The sequence below is a fragment of the Hemicordylus capensis genome, chromosome 2, assembly GCF_027244095.1.
Source record: "Hemicordylus capensis ecotype Gifberg chromosome 2, rHemCap1.1.pri, whole genome shotgun sequence".
NCBI classification, from domain to species: domain Eukaryota; kingdom Metazoa; phylum Chordata; class Lepidosauria; order Squamata; family Cordylidae; genus Hemicordylus; species Hemicordylus capensis.
The window spans coordinates 15,196,548-15,213,850 of NC_069658.1; the positions used below are offsets into that span (position 1 = coordinate 15,196,548).

Here is a 17,303-nt window from a genome sequence, read left to right on the forward strand (position 1 = left end):
AGGAAATGAAGGTCAAGCCACAGTCTCCCTCTCAGCTCTTGCCTAGGGAAGGGGCCGCAGCCTCACTCTCCTTCCCAAAGAAATGCAGGAGGAAGCACAGGAAAGTGGAGCGCCGTCTGTCGGCCCCGCTGGGGGTGGCGAATCTCAGCTCCCGCCACTACCTACTGCCTACCCCAGTGGCAGCGGAGCCTCTGTGGGGCGAAGCAAGGACACAGAATGGGCAGCAGCTGCCTCATCTTTCCTCAGGCAGAAGATGGGTAAGCTACAGTGCTTGGTTGCTAGTTAAAATATGGATTTAGTGGGCATAATGGAACAGTAAGAACCAGTGGGTCACTTCTTCCTGGATATAAACTCTATCGAATGGACAGAGAGGGGTGAATCGATGGTGGAATAGCATCGTTTATTAATGAAGGGCTAGAATCCCAAAAGTGAGAAAACCTAGGAAGACCGGAGTCCTCCCCAAAACCTTGTAGGTGACAATACAAGGCCTGAAAGGAAATGTGCTACTAGGGATGTCCTATCACCTTCCTGACCAAAGTGCTGACCATATTAGTAAGATATGTAGTGAGAAGTGGAAGGCTTCTTACCACCCCACACCACCCCATCAAATAACAAGTGACGTAAGCTGGATGTTCTTGGCAGAAGGACATACTCAACAGCATGCCTTACTATTAAGATTGCCAATTATATTGCCTGCTTATCTAAATATACATACTCCTTGTGGGAGATTTTGTTCAAAGAGTGTGCTAATCTGACTGATAACCTCTATGAACCCTCCCCAGATTAGTCAGCACTTTCAAAAAAGATCACTGGAGGATTGTTCATTTCTATTCAAGCACCCTCCTCTGAACTCCCTAGTAGTTAGTTGTGCCACAGGGAACAAGTCAGGAAAGAAACGTTCAGCCTCTGTAGGTGGCAGAAAATTGGATGTGATGGGCCACAATTCTACTGTGCTTCATACTTCTTCATAAAGTTAGCCAAATATACGGCCTGCATGGCCAAATACCACTATTCACTGTGGGAAACTTTTAAAGATGACTTCAAAAAGATGTCCCTGAGAGCATGCAATCAAGAATTAAGGACCTGCTAGCATTCAGCAGATGCCACTAGGCAACACTTTAGTACCTCCAAACAGTTGATGGAGACAGAATCGCACACACTAGTGGGTGCAGTCTCTCTTAGAATATGACTATGATGAATATTTGTATACCAAGGAGGCATGTTTGGCGACATTCAGCATCCCTGCAGGCATACATGGCATACAAAGCTTAAAATCTTTGATAGAGGAAGCTTGTTCAGATCAAAAACAGTTGAGACAATGAAAAAATCAAGATACACGGCCAAGTCGTTCACATCATCTACTTCACAGCATACGTATTCTCAGAAGTTTAAATCTTTTGGCAGGCAGCAACACCAATACAAGCAACTTAGCTGAAAGGATTATAGGAAGCATTTCAGGTCTTACAACCAGCAACAAAAAATGTCTTCTAGCCAAAAACAAACTATGAAGAAGTAAGCAACAAGATCAGACAAAACAGCATCTTTGACCCCTTGGACTTTCAGCCTCATTTAACACAAAGCCATTCTGTCATCAGACTCATCCATTTCTCTCAGACATGTTGTCATGTAAAAGATGCCTGGATGTTAAGTATCATAACAGCATCATAACAGGATACACCATAGAGTTTACCACCCTTCCTGAATTTTCAGGGATAAAATACACCCATTCAACTCCTACACTTCAAGAAGTGAAGTCTCTTTTAGAGAAGGGGGTAAAAAAGCCAGTTTGTTAAGAAGATCAACAGAAGAGTTTTTATTCAAGATATTTCTAGACCCCTAAAAGGGATAGAGGCCTCCGTGGACTTACGATGACTCAACAACTTCGTACACAAGGAAATTCAGAATAACACCACAGGGCAGTCTTCTTTTACTGGCCGAGAAGGAATAACTAGTAATGTTAGTCCTCAAAGGCACTTATTTCCACATAGGAATAATATCAAACCACAGAAAGTATTTAAAGTTCACCCTGGGGAGTCTTTTTGCCTGTCTATGGCAAAATGCATGTTTACAAAATGCACGCGTGTAGTAATAACACACCTAAGGCAAAAGGGAATATCCATCTTCCCATACTTTGATGACTGGATTGTGACATTGGACAACAATGTGCAGTTGAACACTCAAATACAATACACATTGAAACTGCTGGAAGACAAAGGGATCCAGGTCAATTTGAAAAATATTGAACCTAAAACCTCAAAGGAAGGATTCAGTGTATATGAACTCAGATGAAAAGAGCCTACCGCCAAAGGAAAGAAGGCTGTTACCAGCTTAATTTCCATATTTATGATCAACCCAAAACAAAGGGCAAGAGCCATTGAGAGCCTTTTAGATTTGACGGGGTCTTGTTCAGCCACAGTAAGACACACCAAGTTGAGAAAAGGCTGTTTTTCCAAGGCACCCCCCACCCGCCCCCATGGGACCCTTCCCTAGTCCTGCTCTGGAGCAATCGTTTTCATTTTTTGTTTGCCTTCATTGCAAACAAATCTATGTGTGGAGTTACCCACTGGTTCAATACTTTTTGCAAGATACTCTGGTTTATCATTCACTTGAGTTGCTGAGACAGGCTTGTGTCTCTGCTGAGGGCATCTGCAATCACATGGTCCATGCCACTGATATGTAGTGCCATAGGGAATATATTATGCTGTATATGCCAGTTCCATAACTGAATGGCTAGATTGCTTAAAGACCTCAAAGCTGTCCTCCCTTGATAGTTTATATATGCAACTACTGTTGTATTGTCTAGGAGGACTTACACTATGCAATTCTTGATCATGGAAGAAATGATTTAAGGCATGGAATACTGTTAGGCGCTTCAGAAAGTTTATGTATATAGAACACTGATGAGCATTCCAAAGACCTTGCACATGGAATCCGAGACAATGAGCTCCTCAACCTTTTGGTGAAGCATCCAACGTCCTAGTTACACATGGCATGGAGAACTACTATATTCCTAGTATATATGTATACATTTTTAATATACTGATGGTTTTATTTACAAGTGTTTTTATGTTCACTATTTTTATACTGATCTACACAATTAGGAACATAGGAAGCTGCCATATACTGAGTCAGACCCTTGGTCCATCTAGCTAAGTATTGTCTACACAGACTGGCAGCAGCTTCTCCAAGGTTGTAGGTAGGAATTTCTCTCAGTCTTATCTTGGAAATGCCAGGGAGGGAACTTGGAACTTTCTGCTCTTCCCAGAGCGGCTCCATCCCCTAAGGGAATATTTTACAGTGCTCACACATCAAGTCTCCCATTCATATGCAACCAGGGGGGACTCTGCTTAGTTAAGGGGACAAGTCATGCTTGCTACCACAAGACCAGCTCTCTTCTCCTTTCCTGCATAGAAATCAATTATTTCTATGCAGTCTAGTGTGTATTTTATTCTATTTCAAACATATGCATGTTTTATATTGTGTTCTATTTCATGGGAGTAAACTGAAGTAGGATTAGAAAGCTGGATATTTAATTCAGTGGTACTACTAGATACTTCTAATCTCTTAATGGAAACGGTTAGACAGAATCTATTTAAGCCATTAGAATTCAGTTAGTAAAGAAAATTGAAGGGAGAAACTAGTGCCAGTTTAATTCCCACATTGGGAATGGAGACTATCAGTAGAAGTAAGAATCCTTCTGATAGTAAGTACTATAGATTGTCTTCAGAAAAGTTTACATTTTGACAAAGTTGTAGCTGACAGTGTTGGGAGGCACAGGCCGGGTGCCCAACCCAACCCCAGAAGCCCATTCCCCACCACCCAGGGTTGCAGTCCCTTTAAGAACACATGCCGGGTTTGGCGCCTTTTCCCCTTTGTTTAGTCAGGCATGAAATGCCTCAGACGCCATTTTCTCTGCAGCAGCATCAGTGATCAGAGCAAATTTGAAACTCCACCCAGGAGACAGCCTTCTCACCACAAGTGGCTCCACACTGGTCCCGCAACCGTCCCTGGCTCCACCTGGACCAAGGCAAATCCAAAATTCAAGCCGACCTTCTGGAACTCGTTTCCGAGGTGACCTTTTTCTGAGGCACAGTAGGCCGTGCTCTCTGGAGCCAGGGGGCAGCGGCTAAGTACTAAGAATGGTTTTGGGTGGCCTGGTCAACCTGCCCTTGCTGATCAATAGTCTCCAACAGGCCCAAAAACCTTGCTAAAAAAAATCTCCGTGTGGACCCCAGAGCTAGGTGAGGCCATCCCCGAGCTCCATCGGGGACTGGGACTAACACAAAATGGTGGCTGGACCTCTGGAACTCCTGCCCAGGTAAACAGGTCAAAGCTGTTCCCTTCCCATTGCTGGCAATTGGTAAATAAGGTTCCCAAACCGGGCTTTGACATTTTTCGCCCTCTCCTATTGCTGCCTCTGAGTGGACCAGGGCTCTGGGCCAGACTTTGAAATTTTCCCCGCTCCCCTCGGGGGAATACCTTAGAATGCTCACACATGTAGGCTCCCATTCAAATGCAAGCCAGGGCAGGTTTAACAAAGGGGGAAAATCATGCTTGCTTGGATTGGGTCAACAGCCTTATTCACTCTCATTCTCTCTCTCGCCTCTCCACCCTGCAGGAAGCTCCATGGCACCAAGAAGAGTGGGATACATGACTGCCTACAAACTTAAAGCTGTGGCTTCAGCTGAATGCAACAGCAATTGTGCAGCAGGACGAAAATTTGGGGTAAAAGAGGCCAATGTTCACCACTGGAGAAAAAAATAAAGCCTACCCCTTCAATCCAAAAGTCTGCTTTCACAGGCTCCAGGGCATGGCCACAGGGCCCAGCACTCAGAACTTGAAAAGCAACTGCTCAGATATGTCCTGCATAGAAGACACTCAAGAGGGTGTGCTGTCACCACTGGGGACATCCACTTGGAAGCAATCTGGCTTTCTCACAGGACAGATCCCCCCAGCACCAGCATCAGCAAAGTGCTGCCACCTCTTCATGTGGCAGCATAAGCTCATCACTTCATGCGGCGCACATCACTTGCGCAGAGTGTGCCACAGGTCCGTGAGCACCGGCTCTGCCCGTACGAACAGTTAGTCTTGCAGCTCCGAAAGCAACAAGGGAACTCTCCCACAAACATCACCAATGCTGGCCTGACGCCAGTGACCTTCGATCTTCCTCTCCAGAAAACAGTTTCGAGGAAAGGGGAGAGCCGTGACGCTGAGGACCACTGGGAACGAGATAAACAGGTTCACAGTGATGCGTGGGGCACTTGGCAATGGCGGAAAGCTTCCATCATACATCATATGTAAAAGGAAGACGCTGCCGAAGCTGAGGTGGCCCCCTGGGGTCTTTGTACATGCACACAAGCGGGGGTGGATGGACCAAGGTTTGATCGAGGACTGGCTCAGATCAGTCTGGCTGGCTAACCCTACCAGGGGATGTACTTGATGTCTTCAGGTGCCACAGGACACCATCTGTAAAAGTGATTCTCGCAGAAAACCAAACTGATCTCGTAGTCATCCTGGCAGGAATGACAAGCCAGTTGCTGGTGATGGACGTCAGCTGCAACTGGTCCTTCAAGCAGCTGTTGAGGAAGAACTGGGCGGCACTAACTCCATCAGGCCGCCAAAAGAAGCCGGAACTTGCCCTCATCATCCAGTGGCTCAATGAGGCCTGGGAGGCAATCAATCCCGCCATTATATGGCGGGGGTTCAAGAAATGCTGCCTGACTGGTGGAATGGGAGCCTATGACCACCTCCGGGTGATATTTGAAGCCAGCAATTCCAAGAGTGAGTTTGAAGGTTTTACCTAGACTGAAGTACTTGATATTACATACCTACTGTGTGCATAAAGTTGTTGATGTTCATAAGCAAAGTGCTTGATTGATTGATGCTACCTAATCTCAGGTTTCAACCCCCACCCCCCCACCACCATAGCTCCCATATAGCTCCCATATGTCCAAGTGCCTCTTGTACATGCTGTAATTGGAAAAAGACCTTATATCTTATTGATTTGGATTAATTATATTTAATGTAGTCCAGATAGTTTTCAACCATAGTTTTATCACTATTATTACAGTATGTTAAAACATTAGTATACAGTATTTGGATTCTTCCTTGATGTTTTGATATATTGTCAAATCCAAATAGGGTTTTCTTTTCTTTTGAGAGAGCCAACCTAGCCCATTGGCAGCACTGATGCCAGAGAAAGGGTAAGACATTTTTTTTTAAAGCAATGAAACCATGTAGCTACAATGCTTGGAAAAGCAATCGTCCCACTCAAACTCCTGGATAACATTTCATACTGAGGATGATACTTTATCTATATTCTGGACAGATCATCTGATTCCTGGACTGTCCCAGACAATCATGGACATGTGACACCCCTAACTGCCAGCATGCTACCCTGTTATTGGTGTGTGCTGACAGCATATCCATGGATACTGGTGAGTCAGTGGGGTTGGTCCTTTTGGGATTTTTTGTTCTGCTCTTGTTTTCTCCCCCACCTTGTGCTGGGAGGGATAGGATCTCAACCTTATTAGGCCAACGTAACTAGGATGCTGTGGTACACAGGACTGCCCCGTTAATCTGTCAGACTTTAAGCAACCTCCAGTCCATTTCATTGGGTGATCCTTAGTACTCGTATTCACCCAAATAGAAGATGACCCTGCATTTTAGAGGACACCGTTACAAAACAGAGGCTTAAATACAGTTAAGCATATATTTCCCACAAAGGAACAGCACTGTGAATTTAAGATGACCCCCACACAAAAAAAATTCTAATATTAAAGAACTTGGGGGAAATCTAGTCTTGGATTCAGGTAAATGCAGTATTATGGGACAAGACCATGCTTTTTTCTCTATTCACTTATTCCTGAAAAAATAACCCAACCGCTTTTTAAGAAGGAAACTGCAAAGATTTCATTTTTCACTTGCAGCGCTCATCCCTTAAAAGAGTTCTATGGGAATCTAGGCATACATTGCCCTGTATCTATTTAAAACTCTGCCGGTTTTAAATAGATGCTTGAATTTGCATACATGGCAGGTGTTTCTCGAATGTAAATGAGAACTTTTGCTTTATTAAATCAATAATAAATTTCCCTTTTTCTTTATTAAATCAATATGCCCCCCTTCCCTTGTGAAAGAGTTAAATACATTTGGAAAGGAAATTAAACCTATATTTAATGTTGAAGCTTGGACAGAGTTGGTGCCCCCGAAGAACAGAGCAGCTATTAGCATGAAATATAGATTAGTGCAAACACACTATTTGAAAGGGAATTTCTTATGCATTGCTAAAATGTCTAATTAGAGATATTTAAAGTATCAGAAATGTGTCATGAGTACTGACTTGAAGGAGCTTGTATTATCCAGAGTGAAAATCAGATGATAGATTCTGAAATTTTAACCTAATGGGATGCAAATCTATAATCCTTACCTGAAGATCAGACCTTCTGCTGCCCTTGGTCCATCTAGTGATTAGAGAATCTTTTGACTTAGACTAGGAAGAGTTTTGTTCAAATCCTCACTCAGCCATGAAACTCACTGTACCTTGGTCCAATCATTTTTCAGTCTACTCTACCTTGCAGGATTGTTGTGGTTATAAAACAGCTTAGGAGCAGGTTACCTAAGACTAGAGCACATTCTTCAGCATGATCCCTGCTGTGCATTAAGGTCAGCAGGAGAGGTCTGTCTCCAGCTTCCGCCAGTCTATCTGGTGGCACCTCGGGGTTGGGCCTTCTCCATTGCTCCTAAACTGTGCAATACACTTCTTCTAGGCCAGAGCTGCACAGCTGTTTTTTCAGCTGTTTTTGGACTACAATTCACATCATTTGTTTCCAGGCAAAACGCATAGGAACATAGGAAGCTACCATATACTGAGTCAGACCATAGGTCCATCTAGCTCAGGATTGTCTACACAGACTGGCAGCGGCTTCTCCAAGGTTGCAGGCAAGAATCTCTCTCAGCCCTATCTTGGAGATGCCAGGGAGGGAACTTGGAACCTAGACGCTCATTCATATGCAACCAGGGCGGACCTGAGAGCCAGCGTGGTGTAGTGGTTAGAGTGCTGGACTAGGACCAGGGAGACCCAAGTTCAAATCCCCATTCAGCCAGAATACTAGCTGGGTGACTCTGGGCCAGTCACTGCTCTCTCAGCCTAGCCTACTTCACAGGGTTGTTGTGAAAGAAAAACTTAAGTATGTAGTACACCGCTCTGGGCTCCTTGGAGGAGGAGCGGGATATAAATGTAATAATAATAATAATAATAATAAATAAAGGGACAAGTCATGCTTCGGTACCACAAGACCACCTCTCCTCTCCATTATACAAAGTGCTGGTTATTTCCTTTAAAGTCCTGAATGGCTTAAGTCCAGGTTACCTTAGAGAATGCCTTCTTCTGTATGAGCCCCACCGCTTGCAGAGGTCATCTGAAGCGGTCTATTTCCAGCTGCCACTGGTGCGTCTGGTGGCGACTCGGGACCGGGCTTTCTCTGTAGCCGCTCCTAGGTTATGGAATGCACTCCCCGCAGAAAAGTGTGGTTTAAATACATTATTGACCTTTAAGAGAGCCTTTAAAACCTATTTGTTTGCTCTGGCATTCCAAAGTTGTTAAACTATTTTAAATTGTTGGAATTGTTTTAATTGTTCAGATTTTATGGTTATATGTTTGATTTTGTTTTAGTTTTGTAGAAATGTAATAAATAAATAAAATAATCCCCAACCACAGTGGCCAATAGGCAGGGATCCGCAGAAGGGCCAAAGTTGTGCAGCCCGGCTCAAGGCCCTCTGTAGTGAACAGCCAGCTAGCAATTACAGGGTTAATGTAGCAACAGGCATTTTCTCCCTGACTGATAGGCTGGAACCCTGGGCCAGGCCAATCTGTGGGAAAGATAGGCAAGTCTAAAGTGTTCCCCGGGGCCTTCTGGGGTGAAGATGGGTGTGCCCTGATGGGAGAGAATTGTAACAGAGGTTGGTAAGGCTCTCTCGGGATGAGTTCTGTCAGTGCTAGTGCCAGGGACAGCAGGGTTGGCTTCACCAGGGTCTGGTGAGTGCCAGGAGAAGGGAGAAGCCTACGTTGAGGCTTCTGGAGGAAGAATTAGGAAAAGTGCTAGTAAGAATTTGTGTTAGAAGCATTATTTTATTTTCCTGCACGTGTGCTGTATACCCAAGTACCTCTTTTGTAACCATTAAGAAATTAATCTGATACATAACCAGCAATCCTTGAGATACTAACTGGCTTAATTTTATAATAGGATAATAGGATTTGCAAGGAGGCAGCATGCAAACTCCTGAGCTCCTGCTTTTATTTTTTAGTAATTGTTTTTCCTTCCTTTATTAACTAGGTTTTTTTAACCTTGGTTTTTATCTAAATTGAGCTGTTTAGTTTGGAAAATAGCAGAGCTACCTCTAGGATGTTTTTGCTACTAGAAGTTTGTGCTTAAAATAACTATCAGATTAGATTCTCCTGGCCCGGCGTTCTTCTGTAGGGGAGAGCATCTAGACCGGTGTCAGATGATAGCCTTGCTTTAATTTTTATTGTATTTTAAGCATTATTGAATGTATGCTGTTCAGCCGTACTATGTACTCTTGCTTTTTGTTTTTTATGCTGGTCTATGACCATAATAAAATGATTGACTGACCTCCTCTCCTGGCTGGAAGAAGAGAAGGATTTGTTTGTCTGGAGCTCTGAGGGAGATTATCAGGTAGCTGGCCACTCAAGGCATGGTGGGAAACTCTGTGGTCTGGAATTCTGGGTTTTTCTGGGAGGGCTGGTGGATTCTTTTTTGTTTGATCACATCCTGAGTAGACGTGACCCGTCAGGTTGTGAGTTCACAACCACTCTGGCACCTCCCAGTATTTCTCTTTGGAATTTTCTTTCCTCATAAAAGCCTGTATGGGAAGTAGAGGTGGAAGTGTTCCCATTACACACTGTGTTGATAGGATTGTGGGCCTTCTGATCTTGTTTTGATCAAGAGAGAAAACAGCATTGGCTACTCACCATGAAGGCTTCTTCTTGCTGCTGGATTTGAGGACACACCAGTAAATGCAGACACCTGGACAGGTGGGTTGAGATGTCCTCAAATTCAGCAGCAAGAAGAACCCTTCATGATGAGTAACCAATACCCCTTTCTCTGCTGCTGGATGAGGATATCTCACATGGAACATGATGCAGCCAGGAACCCCGGGTGAGAGCATCAGTGTCTACTGGGACAGAAGAACCTGTTGCAGAACCTGTCTTCCAAAGTCTGCTTGTGAAGAGCAATGGAAGTCAAGTTTGTAGTGTCATGTAAATGTGAATTGAGATGTCCAAATGTCTGCTTTGCAGATTTCTGAAAGTGGAGCATTAGTCAAGAAGGCAGCCAACATCACCACTGATCTGGTAGATTGCCCTGTGATGTTAAGAGGTGGCCGTAAGTCCTGTATGTCATAGGCCAGTGCAATACATGCCTTGATCCATCTGGCGATCGTAGTGGGGGAAGTTTTCTGACCCATAGAAGGAGGTAGAAATGAAACAAATAAGGCATCGGTTGTTTGGAAGGAAGCCGTGCATGAGAGGTACACTTTCAGACAGTGATGGACGTCAAGCTTGTGCCAGTTTGTTGGTTTTTTTCTCCATGGAGTGAACTGGCTTGAGACAGAATGAAGAGTGGACTATGTCCTGAAACAGGGAAAGACTGAGGCCACTTTAGGCAAAAGGTACATGTCCAGTATCAGACAAACTAAGTCTGGTGAAAAAATGCAGGATTGGCGGACAATGCACACAATTCTGAAACACTTCTGGCCAATGTGATGGCTACTAGAAATGCTAGTTTGAAAGAGAGTAGGCATATCTGATGGGTTCAAATGGCGGCTTATGTAGCATGAGTAAATGCCAGGATGGAAACCTGCGAATAGTTGGCGGTGAAAAAATTAGTGAGGCATCCTTGAAGAAGAGTTTACAGTGAGGATGAGAGTGCAGCCCTTGAGTGGAGGTGGTGGATAAGGGACTTGCCAATGAAGCTGCCTGGCGAGTGCTGGTCTTGAGTCCTTTATCGAGGCCATCTTGTAGAAACCAGAGCAGTTCCAACAGGCCACAGTCTTCTCCCAAGAGATTATTACATTTGCACCAATGAAGAAAAACCCTCCATGTGGATTGGTAAATTATAAAACCGGTAAATGGAAAACCCCACCATGTGGGCTGATAAATAGTAAAACTGGACTACCGGTTTGTAGAGCTTCTTCGGGATGCTAGAATAGTGTCTAGGACTTTGGGCATATAAGAACATAAGTTCTTAAGAACATAATAAGAACAAGAACAAGAAGAATAAAAACAAGAATAAGAACATAAGAACATAAATAAGTCATGGAGTTTCAGGATGTTCCGTTCAGTCACCAAGTGGCAAGCTTGAACCACACCGGGTCATGGTGGAGGGCAGGGCCTTGGTAAAGAAGGTCTTGGGTCGCCAAAAGGAACCAAGGGCCCTTGATGGCAAGATGCAGATTTTCTTCAAACCATGGTATTTAAGGCCAGTGCAGTGCCACCAGTAGTACCTGAGCCTTGAAGAGACAAATTCTGTGCAATAGGTAGCTGAGGACCAGTATGGGAGGAAAAACATATAAGATAACCAGAGGCCAGGGAGATGAGAGGTCCACTCTTAGGTCCACTTGACAGGTCCACTTGTGGTTGGCCCAAAGCCTGGGTCATGAGGCTGAATGCCTGAGTGCTGATGCTCCATTCAGCAGACTGAATCACCTTCCTGGGAGTTATTCACAGGCCTTCATGCCACAGGGTATCTGAAGAACGAATCTGCTTCGCAGACTCGCAAGAAGATTAATTGGTGGGATTAAATGGACAGTTCACACAGGGTCGGCGCCTCTCCACAATCCCTAGCAGATTTTTTCCCTCTGCATTCCCCCGGCTTACTCCGGGTTTTCCCTCTAACTAATCACAAATCACATCAGAGAAAAGGAGAGCAAGAGAGCTTTTTTTGTTGCTGTTAGTTTGACAGCTACGGAGGAGTGGAAGCATGACAAGATGCAAAAAGCTGGATCAAAGAGCAGAATGCTTAACTCTTGCCTTTGTGAGTGACTGCCTTCATCACCTCATTCCCCCCCCCACACACACCAGACGATTTAAGAGGCAGGGAAATTTAAAGCAGAAACCAGAGCTTTCTCTCTGTCGTGAAGAAAATTGCAGGCTATTGGAATCAGCTCAAACAATAAGGCTCAGGTTACATCCATTCTGCATATCTAAAGCCTATGTAAACACCCCTTCATTGAATTTTGAAAAGCGGAATTACTGGCATGGCCACTGCACACAAAGGAGAAACAGCGGGGCACAACAGAAGCCTCGGGTTTTTTCCCCAAAGCTAAAACGAGAAGATTTTTTAAAAGACGGGCATACTTCGAGCTAAGCCAGAATGTGCACCCTTGATTTGGGGAGTCCTGTACTGGTCCCTGATAGCCTGCGGGGACTTTGGGGTAAATGCAGCTAATATGTGGACTGGCACGCTCTATTCCAGAGGAGATTCGAAGTAAAAACCATGTGTTTAAAGCCTCCTGCTGAGCCAGTTGTTGAGAAAACCACTGACGTAACAGGCTTATAGAGAAGCTAGATGAGACTCTGCCCAGTGAAGTAAGAGTGAAGCTTCCTGATGTAGGGATCTAGATCTGGTGCCCCCTTGTTGACTCACATGGGCTTTTGCTGTGACATTGTCCGTTTGAACCAAGACATGCTGATTCTGTAGATGTTGGAATGCTTGCCGATCGAGAATGGCGCTGGCTCCAGCCAGCTGATGTGGAATTGCTCCTGTAAGGTCAATGTCCCCTGAGCAGAATCTTTCAGGCAGTGTACAATAGCTCCCTCCCCACCTTGAGTTGGTGGCATTTTGTAAAAAACTCAGTCCCTTTAGAATCATCCTCTCTAAACTGAGAGAAGTTTACTCTCAACCCCATAACTTTCAGCTCAAAACATTGTTCTCTAGTTGTTGTTTTTAAAATTGTTTATGTTGTTGTTATTATTAATGATATTCAGAGTTCACCTCAGTCGGTACCCTTGGGCAAATCCCCTGAAAAGTATAGTAGCCCAAATTCTCCTCCCTGTCCCTGCAAAATTAGAACAACTTGCACAAATGTTGTACAAGTGCTTTGTGTGAATCTGCATCAAGGAAAACTTTTCTGCCCCTTGTTCTATCTTTGGGGGGTCTTTGGGGAGTGTAAGCTTCTCTGGCTCATTGGTTTTCCTTTTTTCTTGCAGGCCAGACACAATATTTGGCTGCCTGTCTCCATTCTTAAATGACTTGAACAAAGGACTTTTGGAAAACCATACAATATGCTCAGTTCCTTATGGGTTTATCTTCTCTCTACACAGGTTACTGCTGGATCATGTAACATCGCGAGACCTATTAGGTTGTGAGACACTAGGCTACTCCGCCAATCCACCAGTTCACTGCCTCAGTTGTCGCCACGGCCACCTGATGATAGTTTTGTTACTTGGCGCGATGAGAATTAAAGCTGCACGATATATTTCAAAGTGATTTGAAAGTGATATACTAGAAGAAAAACTCTCCAGGGAGATGTGCTCTTGAAAAGGGACTGGTCGTTCTGTGAACTCATGAGACTGGCACAAAGGTGTTGATGTTTAAAAATCAGCTGTTGTAAAAAGATCGCACAGACTTAATACAAGCAAAGGCATAACAAGGTAGCAGGGATGATACACTGAAACACCTGCAAAAAAACACAAGCTACCTGTTGCCAAAAATGAGTGGGACCATAAAATTGAAAAAGTGGTAGAAAATGGAGATGCAAAAATATTATGGGACTTCCAACTACAAACAGACAAACATCTGCCACACAATACACCAGCTATAACTGTAGTCGAGAAGAAAGAAAAATAGGTCAAAATAATCGACACAGCAATACCAGGTGATAGCAGAATAGAAGAAAAAGAAATGGGGGGGAGGGGGGAATACAATGATCTACAAAATGAAATTGAAAGGCTGTGGCAGAAGAAGAAGACCAAAATAATCCCAGTAGTAATTGGCGCCCTAAGTGCAGTTCCAAAACACCTTGAAGAGCTCCTCAACACCATAGGGGCCACAGAAATCACCATCAGCCAATTACAAAAAGCATCTTCACTGGGAACAGCCTATATTTTGCGACGATATCTATATCATCAACAATATTGATAATAAAATTCAGCCATCCCAGGTCCTCAGGAAAGACTAGATGTCTGGATAAAACAAACCAGTCAATAACACCTGTCTGACTGTGTAAACAAGGAATAATAAAATAAAAAATTAAAAACTGTATTTATTTGTTAGCTGCCCCTTATCAAATTGTTCTCTGGGCAGCTCACAACAGAGGATTAAAACATACAATATAAAAAGACATATTAAATAATAACAGACCCCCCAAAAGGTAAAAAGAAAATAAAAAATTTGGTCAGCTCTGGATTCAAAGTTCCTTCTGTGTCTGTGCCCTGCAGAACTTCACCTTTAAATGGAAAGCTACCACTCCAACAACCCCTCCTACCTCAAAACAACCACTCAGTTTAAATGATTCAGTCTTAGAAATATTGTTTTGCTTACTCACGTCTGTATGGGGGTATGTTTTGTTTTTATCTTTCAGATTGCCAGATATATATCTGATGAACTTACTTCAGTCGTATGTTTTCTGTTGGATTTATAATCCTGATATTGGAACTTTGAGATTTGAGGAGTGATTTTAATGGTTGGCGTCTTCACTGTACTTTGCATATTCCTATGATCCTCTCCAGGAGTGTAGTGAAGGGAGGATGGACTGGGTTGGAGGCAACTCACAGGGCTTAGCTGGCAATCTCCTGCCCAGTTGAGAGTCTCTTTACATTGCTGAGAGGAGGAACCTTCTGCAGGACTAGTCTCTGCACAGATGCTGGATCTCCCTCTCCTAGGATGCTCTGGAAGGCTGAAATCTCTCTCCCTCCAGATTGCCAGTCTCCTGAGCTCAGTGGCCAAGCTTCTGCTTTGCATGCACAAGGCCCGTTTCAGTCTCTGGCAGCATCTCCAGGTAGGACTGGGAAAACCCTCTTCCAAACTCTGAAGAGCTGCTGCCAGTCAGTGTAGAGACTACTGACTGAGGTGGCTGAAGAGTCTAACTCCACATAAGGCAGCATCATATCTTCGGGGTTGTCAGGCAGAGCATCCTCAGGGTTGAGTTTTATTTATTGCACACATATTCCACCCTTTCTCCCTTTCTCCCCTCGCAACAACCCTATTGAGGGAGGTGAGACTGAGAGATCACTGGTTCAGAGTCAACACAAGGACCTTCATTACTGAGAGGCATTTGAGACCGAATCTTCCAGCTGCTAGTTTGATACAAACAAGTATACCACTAACCCAATTCCTTGGCAATATCTGTACCGCACTCTTACCAACTAAGCAAACCAGCATGATCTCTCTCTCGCTAGATCTCCATTCACACATTATGTTGAACACTCATACAAGTGTATTGGTACCCAGGTACAAATCTGTACACAGATTAGGTCATTCACATGGTATGTTGAACACAGGTACATCAGTACCCTTCCTAGCTATACAATGCAATAGAGGGGCCCATACCCAGGTTCACTTTTAACATGAATGCAGGTCTAGTCATTCACAAACACATATATGAGTGTACAGACCGCTGTACAACATCATGTCTGAAACAGGCTTTTTACTCTTCCATTTCAAGGAGTCTTACCCAGAAAGGTCACGTTCCCCCTATTCTCCTGCATGACTTCCCTGTACAGGGTTCTCTGGTCTAGATCCAGCAGAGCCCACTCCTCTTCCATGAAATGCACAGCCACCTCCTCAAAGCTCACCTGGCCCTGCAAGAGAGGAAGGAAACATGTTAACCCTTGCAGAAGGCATAATGGTTCTTTTCTTGAAGCAGAATCCACAAGAGTCGTTCAGGAAAGGTGCTTTGAGAAGGGCAGGGAATGTTCCCTGCAGGGTCATCCTTATATAAGATGCTTGGTGTCTGCGTCCGTGTCTTTTTCGGGTGTTCTGCACATGCGTGGCGCGCATGCACAGAACATGGCGAGGGAGACACGGACGCAGGCGCCGTCCGCCATGTTGGCCGGGTGGCGGAGAAGCGGCGGGCCGAGGAGAAGCGGCCACTGCCACGCGGGGGGAGGAGCAGCGGCAGGCCAAGGAGAAGCGGCCGCCGCTGGGCAGCCACGCCGGGGACAAGTGGCCGACGCCGGACGGCCGAGCAAAGCGAGGAGGCGGCGGGGGAAGACGGGCGAGGCGGCAGCGGCCCCAGATGGCGCCGGCCCCAGCCGGAGGAGGCGGTGGGCCTGGGCGGGAGGAGGCGGCGGGGGAGGGTGGAGAAGGCTACTAGCGCCCGTTAATTTAATGGGCTGAAAGATACTAGTCTATTATACTTATAGACCCGCTTTTAAACAAAAATAGCTATTGCTATTGTTTAAATAGAAAAATAAGGGGGGTGATGGTGTTCTGTCACAAAGGGGGTGCAACTAAAAACACAGTGGAGATACCAACAACCATCCCTGGAAAAGACGCTCTCATGAGATGAAGAGGCACACTTACTTCCCTGCCTGCTCCATACTTGAAAGGCAACATTTCAAAGGCGTCTCCCTGTCTGGTTAGCCAGATTCCAACCTTCACAAGATTCAAGGCTTTCTAGTCAGCAGCTTGGACAGAAGCCAAAGGAAAGAGGGCCACTTGCAGCCCTCGTGGGGTGTCCAAGGAATAGGGCTTGTCTGTCTACCCCACATTCTCCATTCCCAACAATCCCTTCCTACCTTCTTTGGTGGGCTTGAAGCATCTCCCATCCCACCAGGCAGAAGTGAGGGCTGAGAATGCATTGGCAGCAGAATTCAAAATGCAGTTTTGGACACATCAGTTTGATGACAGTCATAACACAATATATTGTCTATTGTGGGAGAGGCTGGAGAAAAGGGTCTGCCACCACTTCCACCCCACAAAAGACTCAGGTGAACATAAAAGCAAGGCAAGGATTTCAGGTGCTCTCCTTCTGTCAAATCTATCAGACAGGGAAATGGGCAAGATATTTTAAAAGGAATGGGGGAAGTGTTGGGGAAATGCCCACTTGGGATTATTTTTCCAAAGTAAGGATGGATTGGAGAGCCAGTCTCGCAGTAGCAAGCATGAATTGGTTTGAACAGAGTTCATTTTTCTTTGCATTTGGATGGGTGAATACATGGGAGCCCTCTCTGCCGTAAGAGATTCCCCTTAGGAGATGGGGTCATGGCTCAGTGGGCCACTGAGTGATTTCATGCAAAAGGTCCCAGGTTCAATCCCGGGCAGAAGATAGGGCTGGGAGAGACT

General features: G+C 44.8%; 1 protein-coding gene across 2 annotated transcripts in view; it reads right to left on the reverse strand.

The window, feature by feature from the left end:
* LOC128347624 (zinc finger and SCAN domain-containing protein 9-like) overlaps nt 1-17,303 on the reverse strand; it is a 68,520-nt gene that overhangs the window by 36,422 nt on the left and 14,795 nt on the right. The window contains exon 3 of one of the 2 annotated variants that reach the window (XR_008317625.1): nt 15,691-15,817. Coding sequence is in view for 1 of the 2 variants with exons in the window: in XM_053302545.1 (XP_053158520.1) it covers nt 15,801-15,817 (17 nt within the window). In the remaining variant the exon portion in view is untranslated. Of the gene's footprint in view, nt 1-14,132; nt 15,818-17,303 lie in introns of those variants that run through there. The other variant, XM_053302545.1, reaches the window with a different exon arrangement.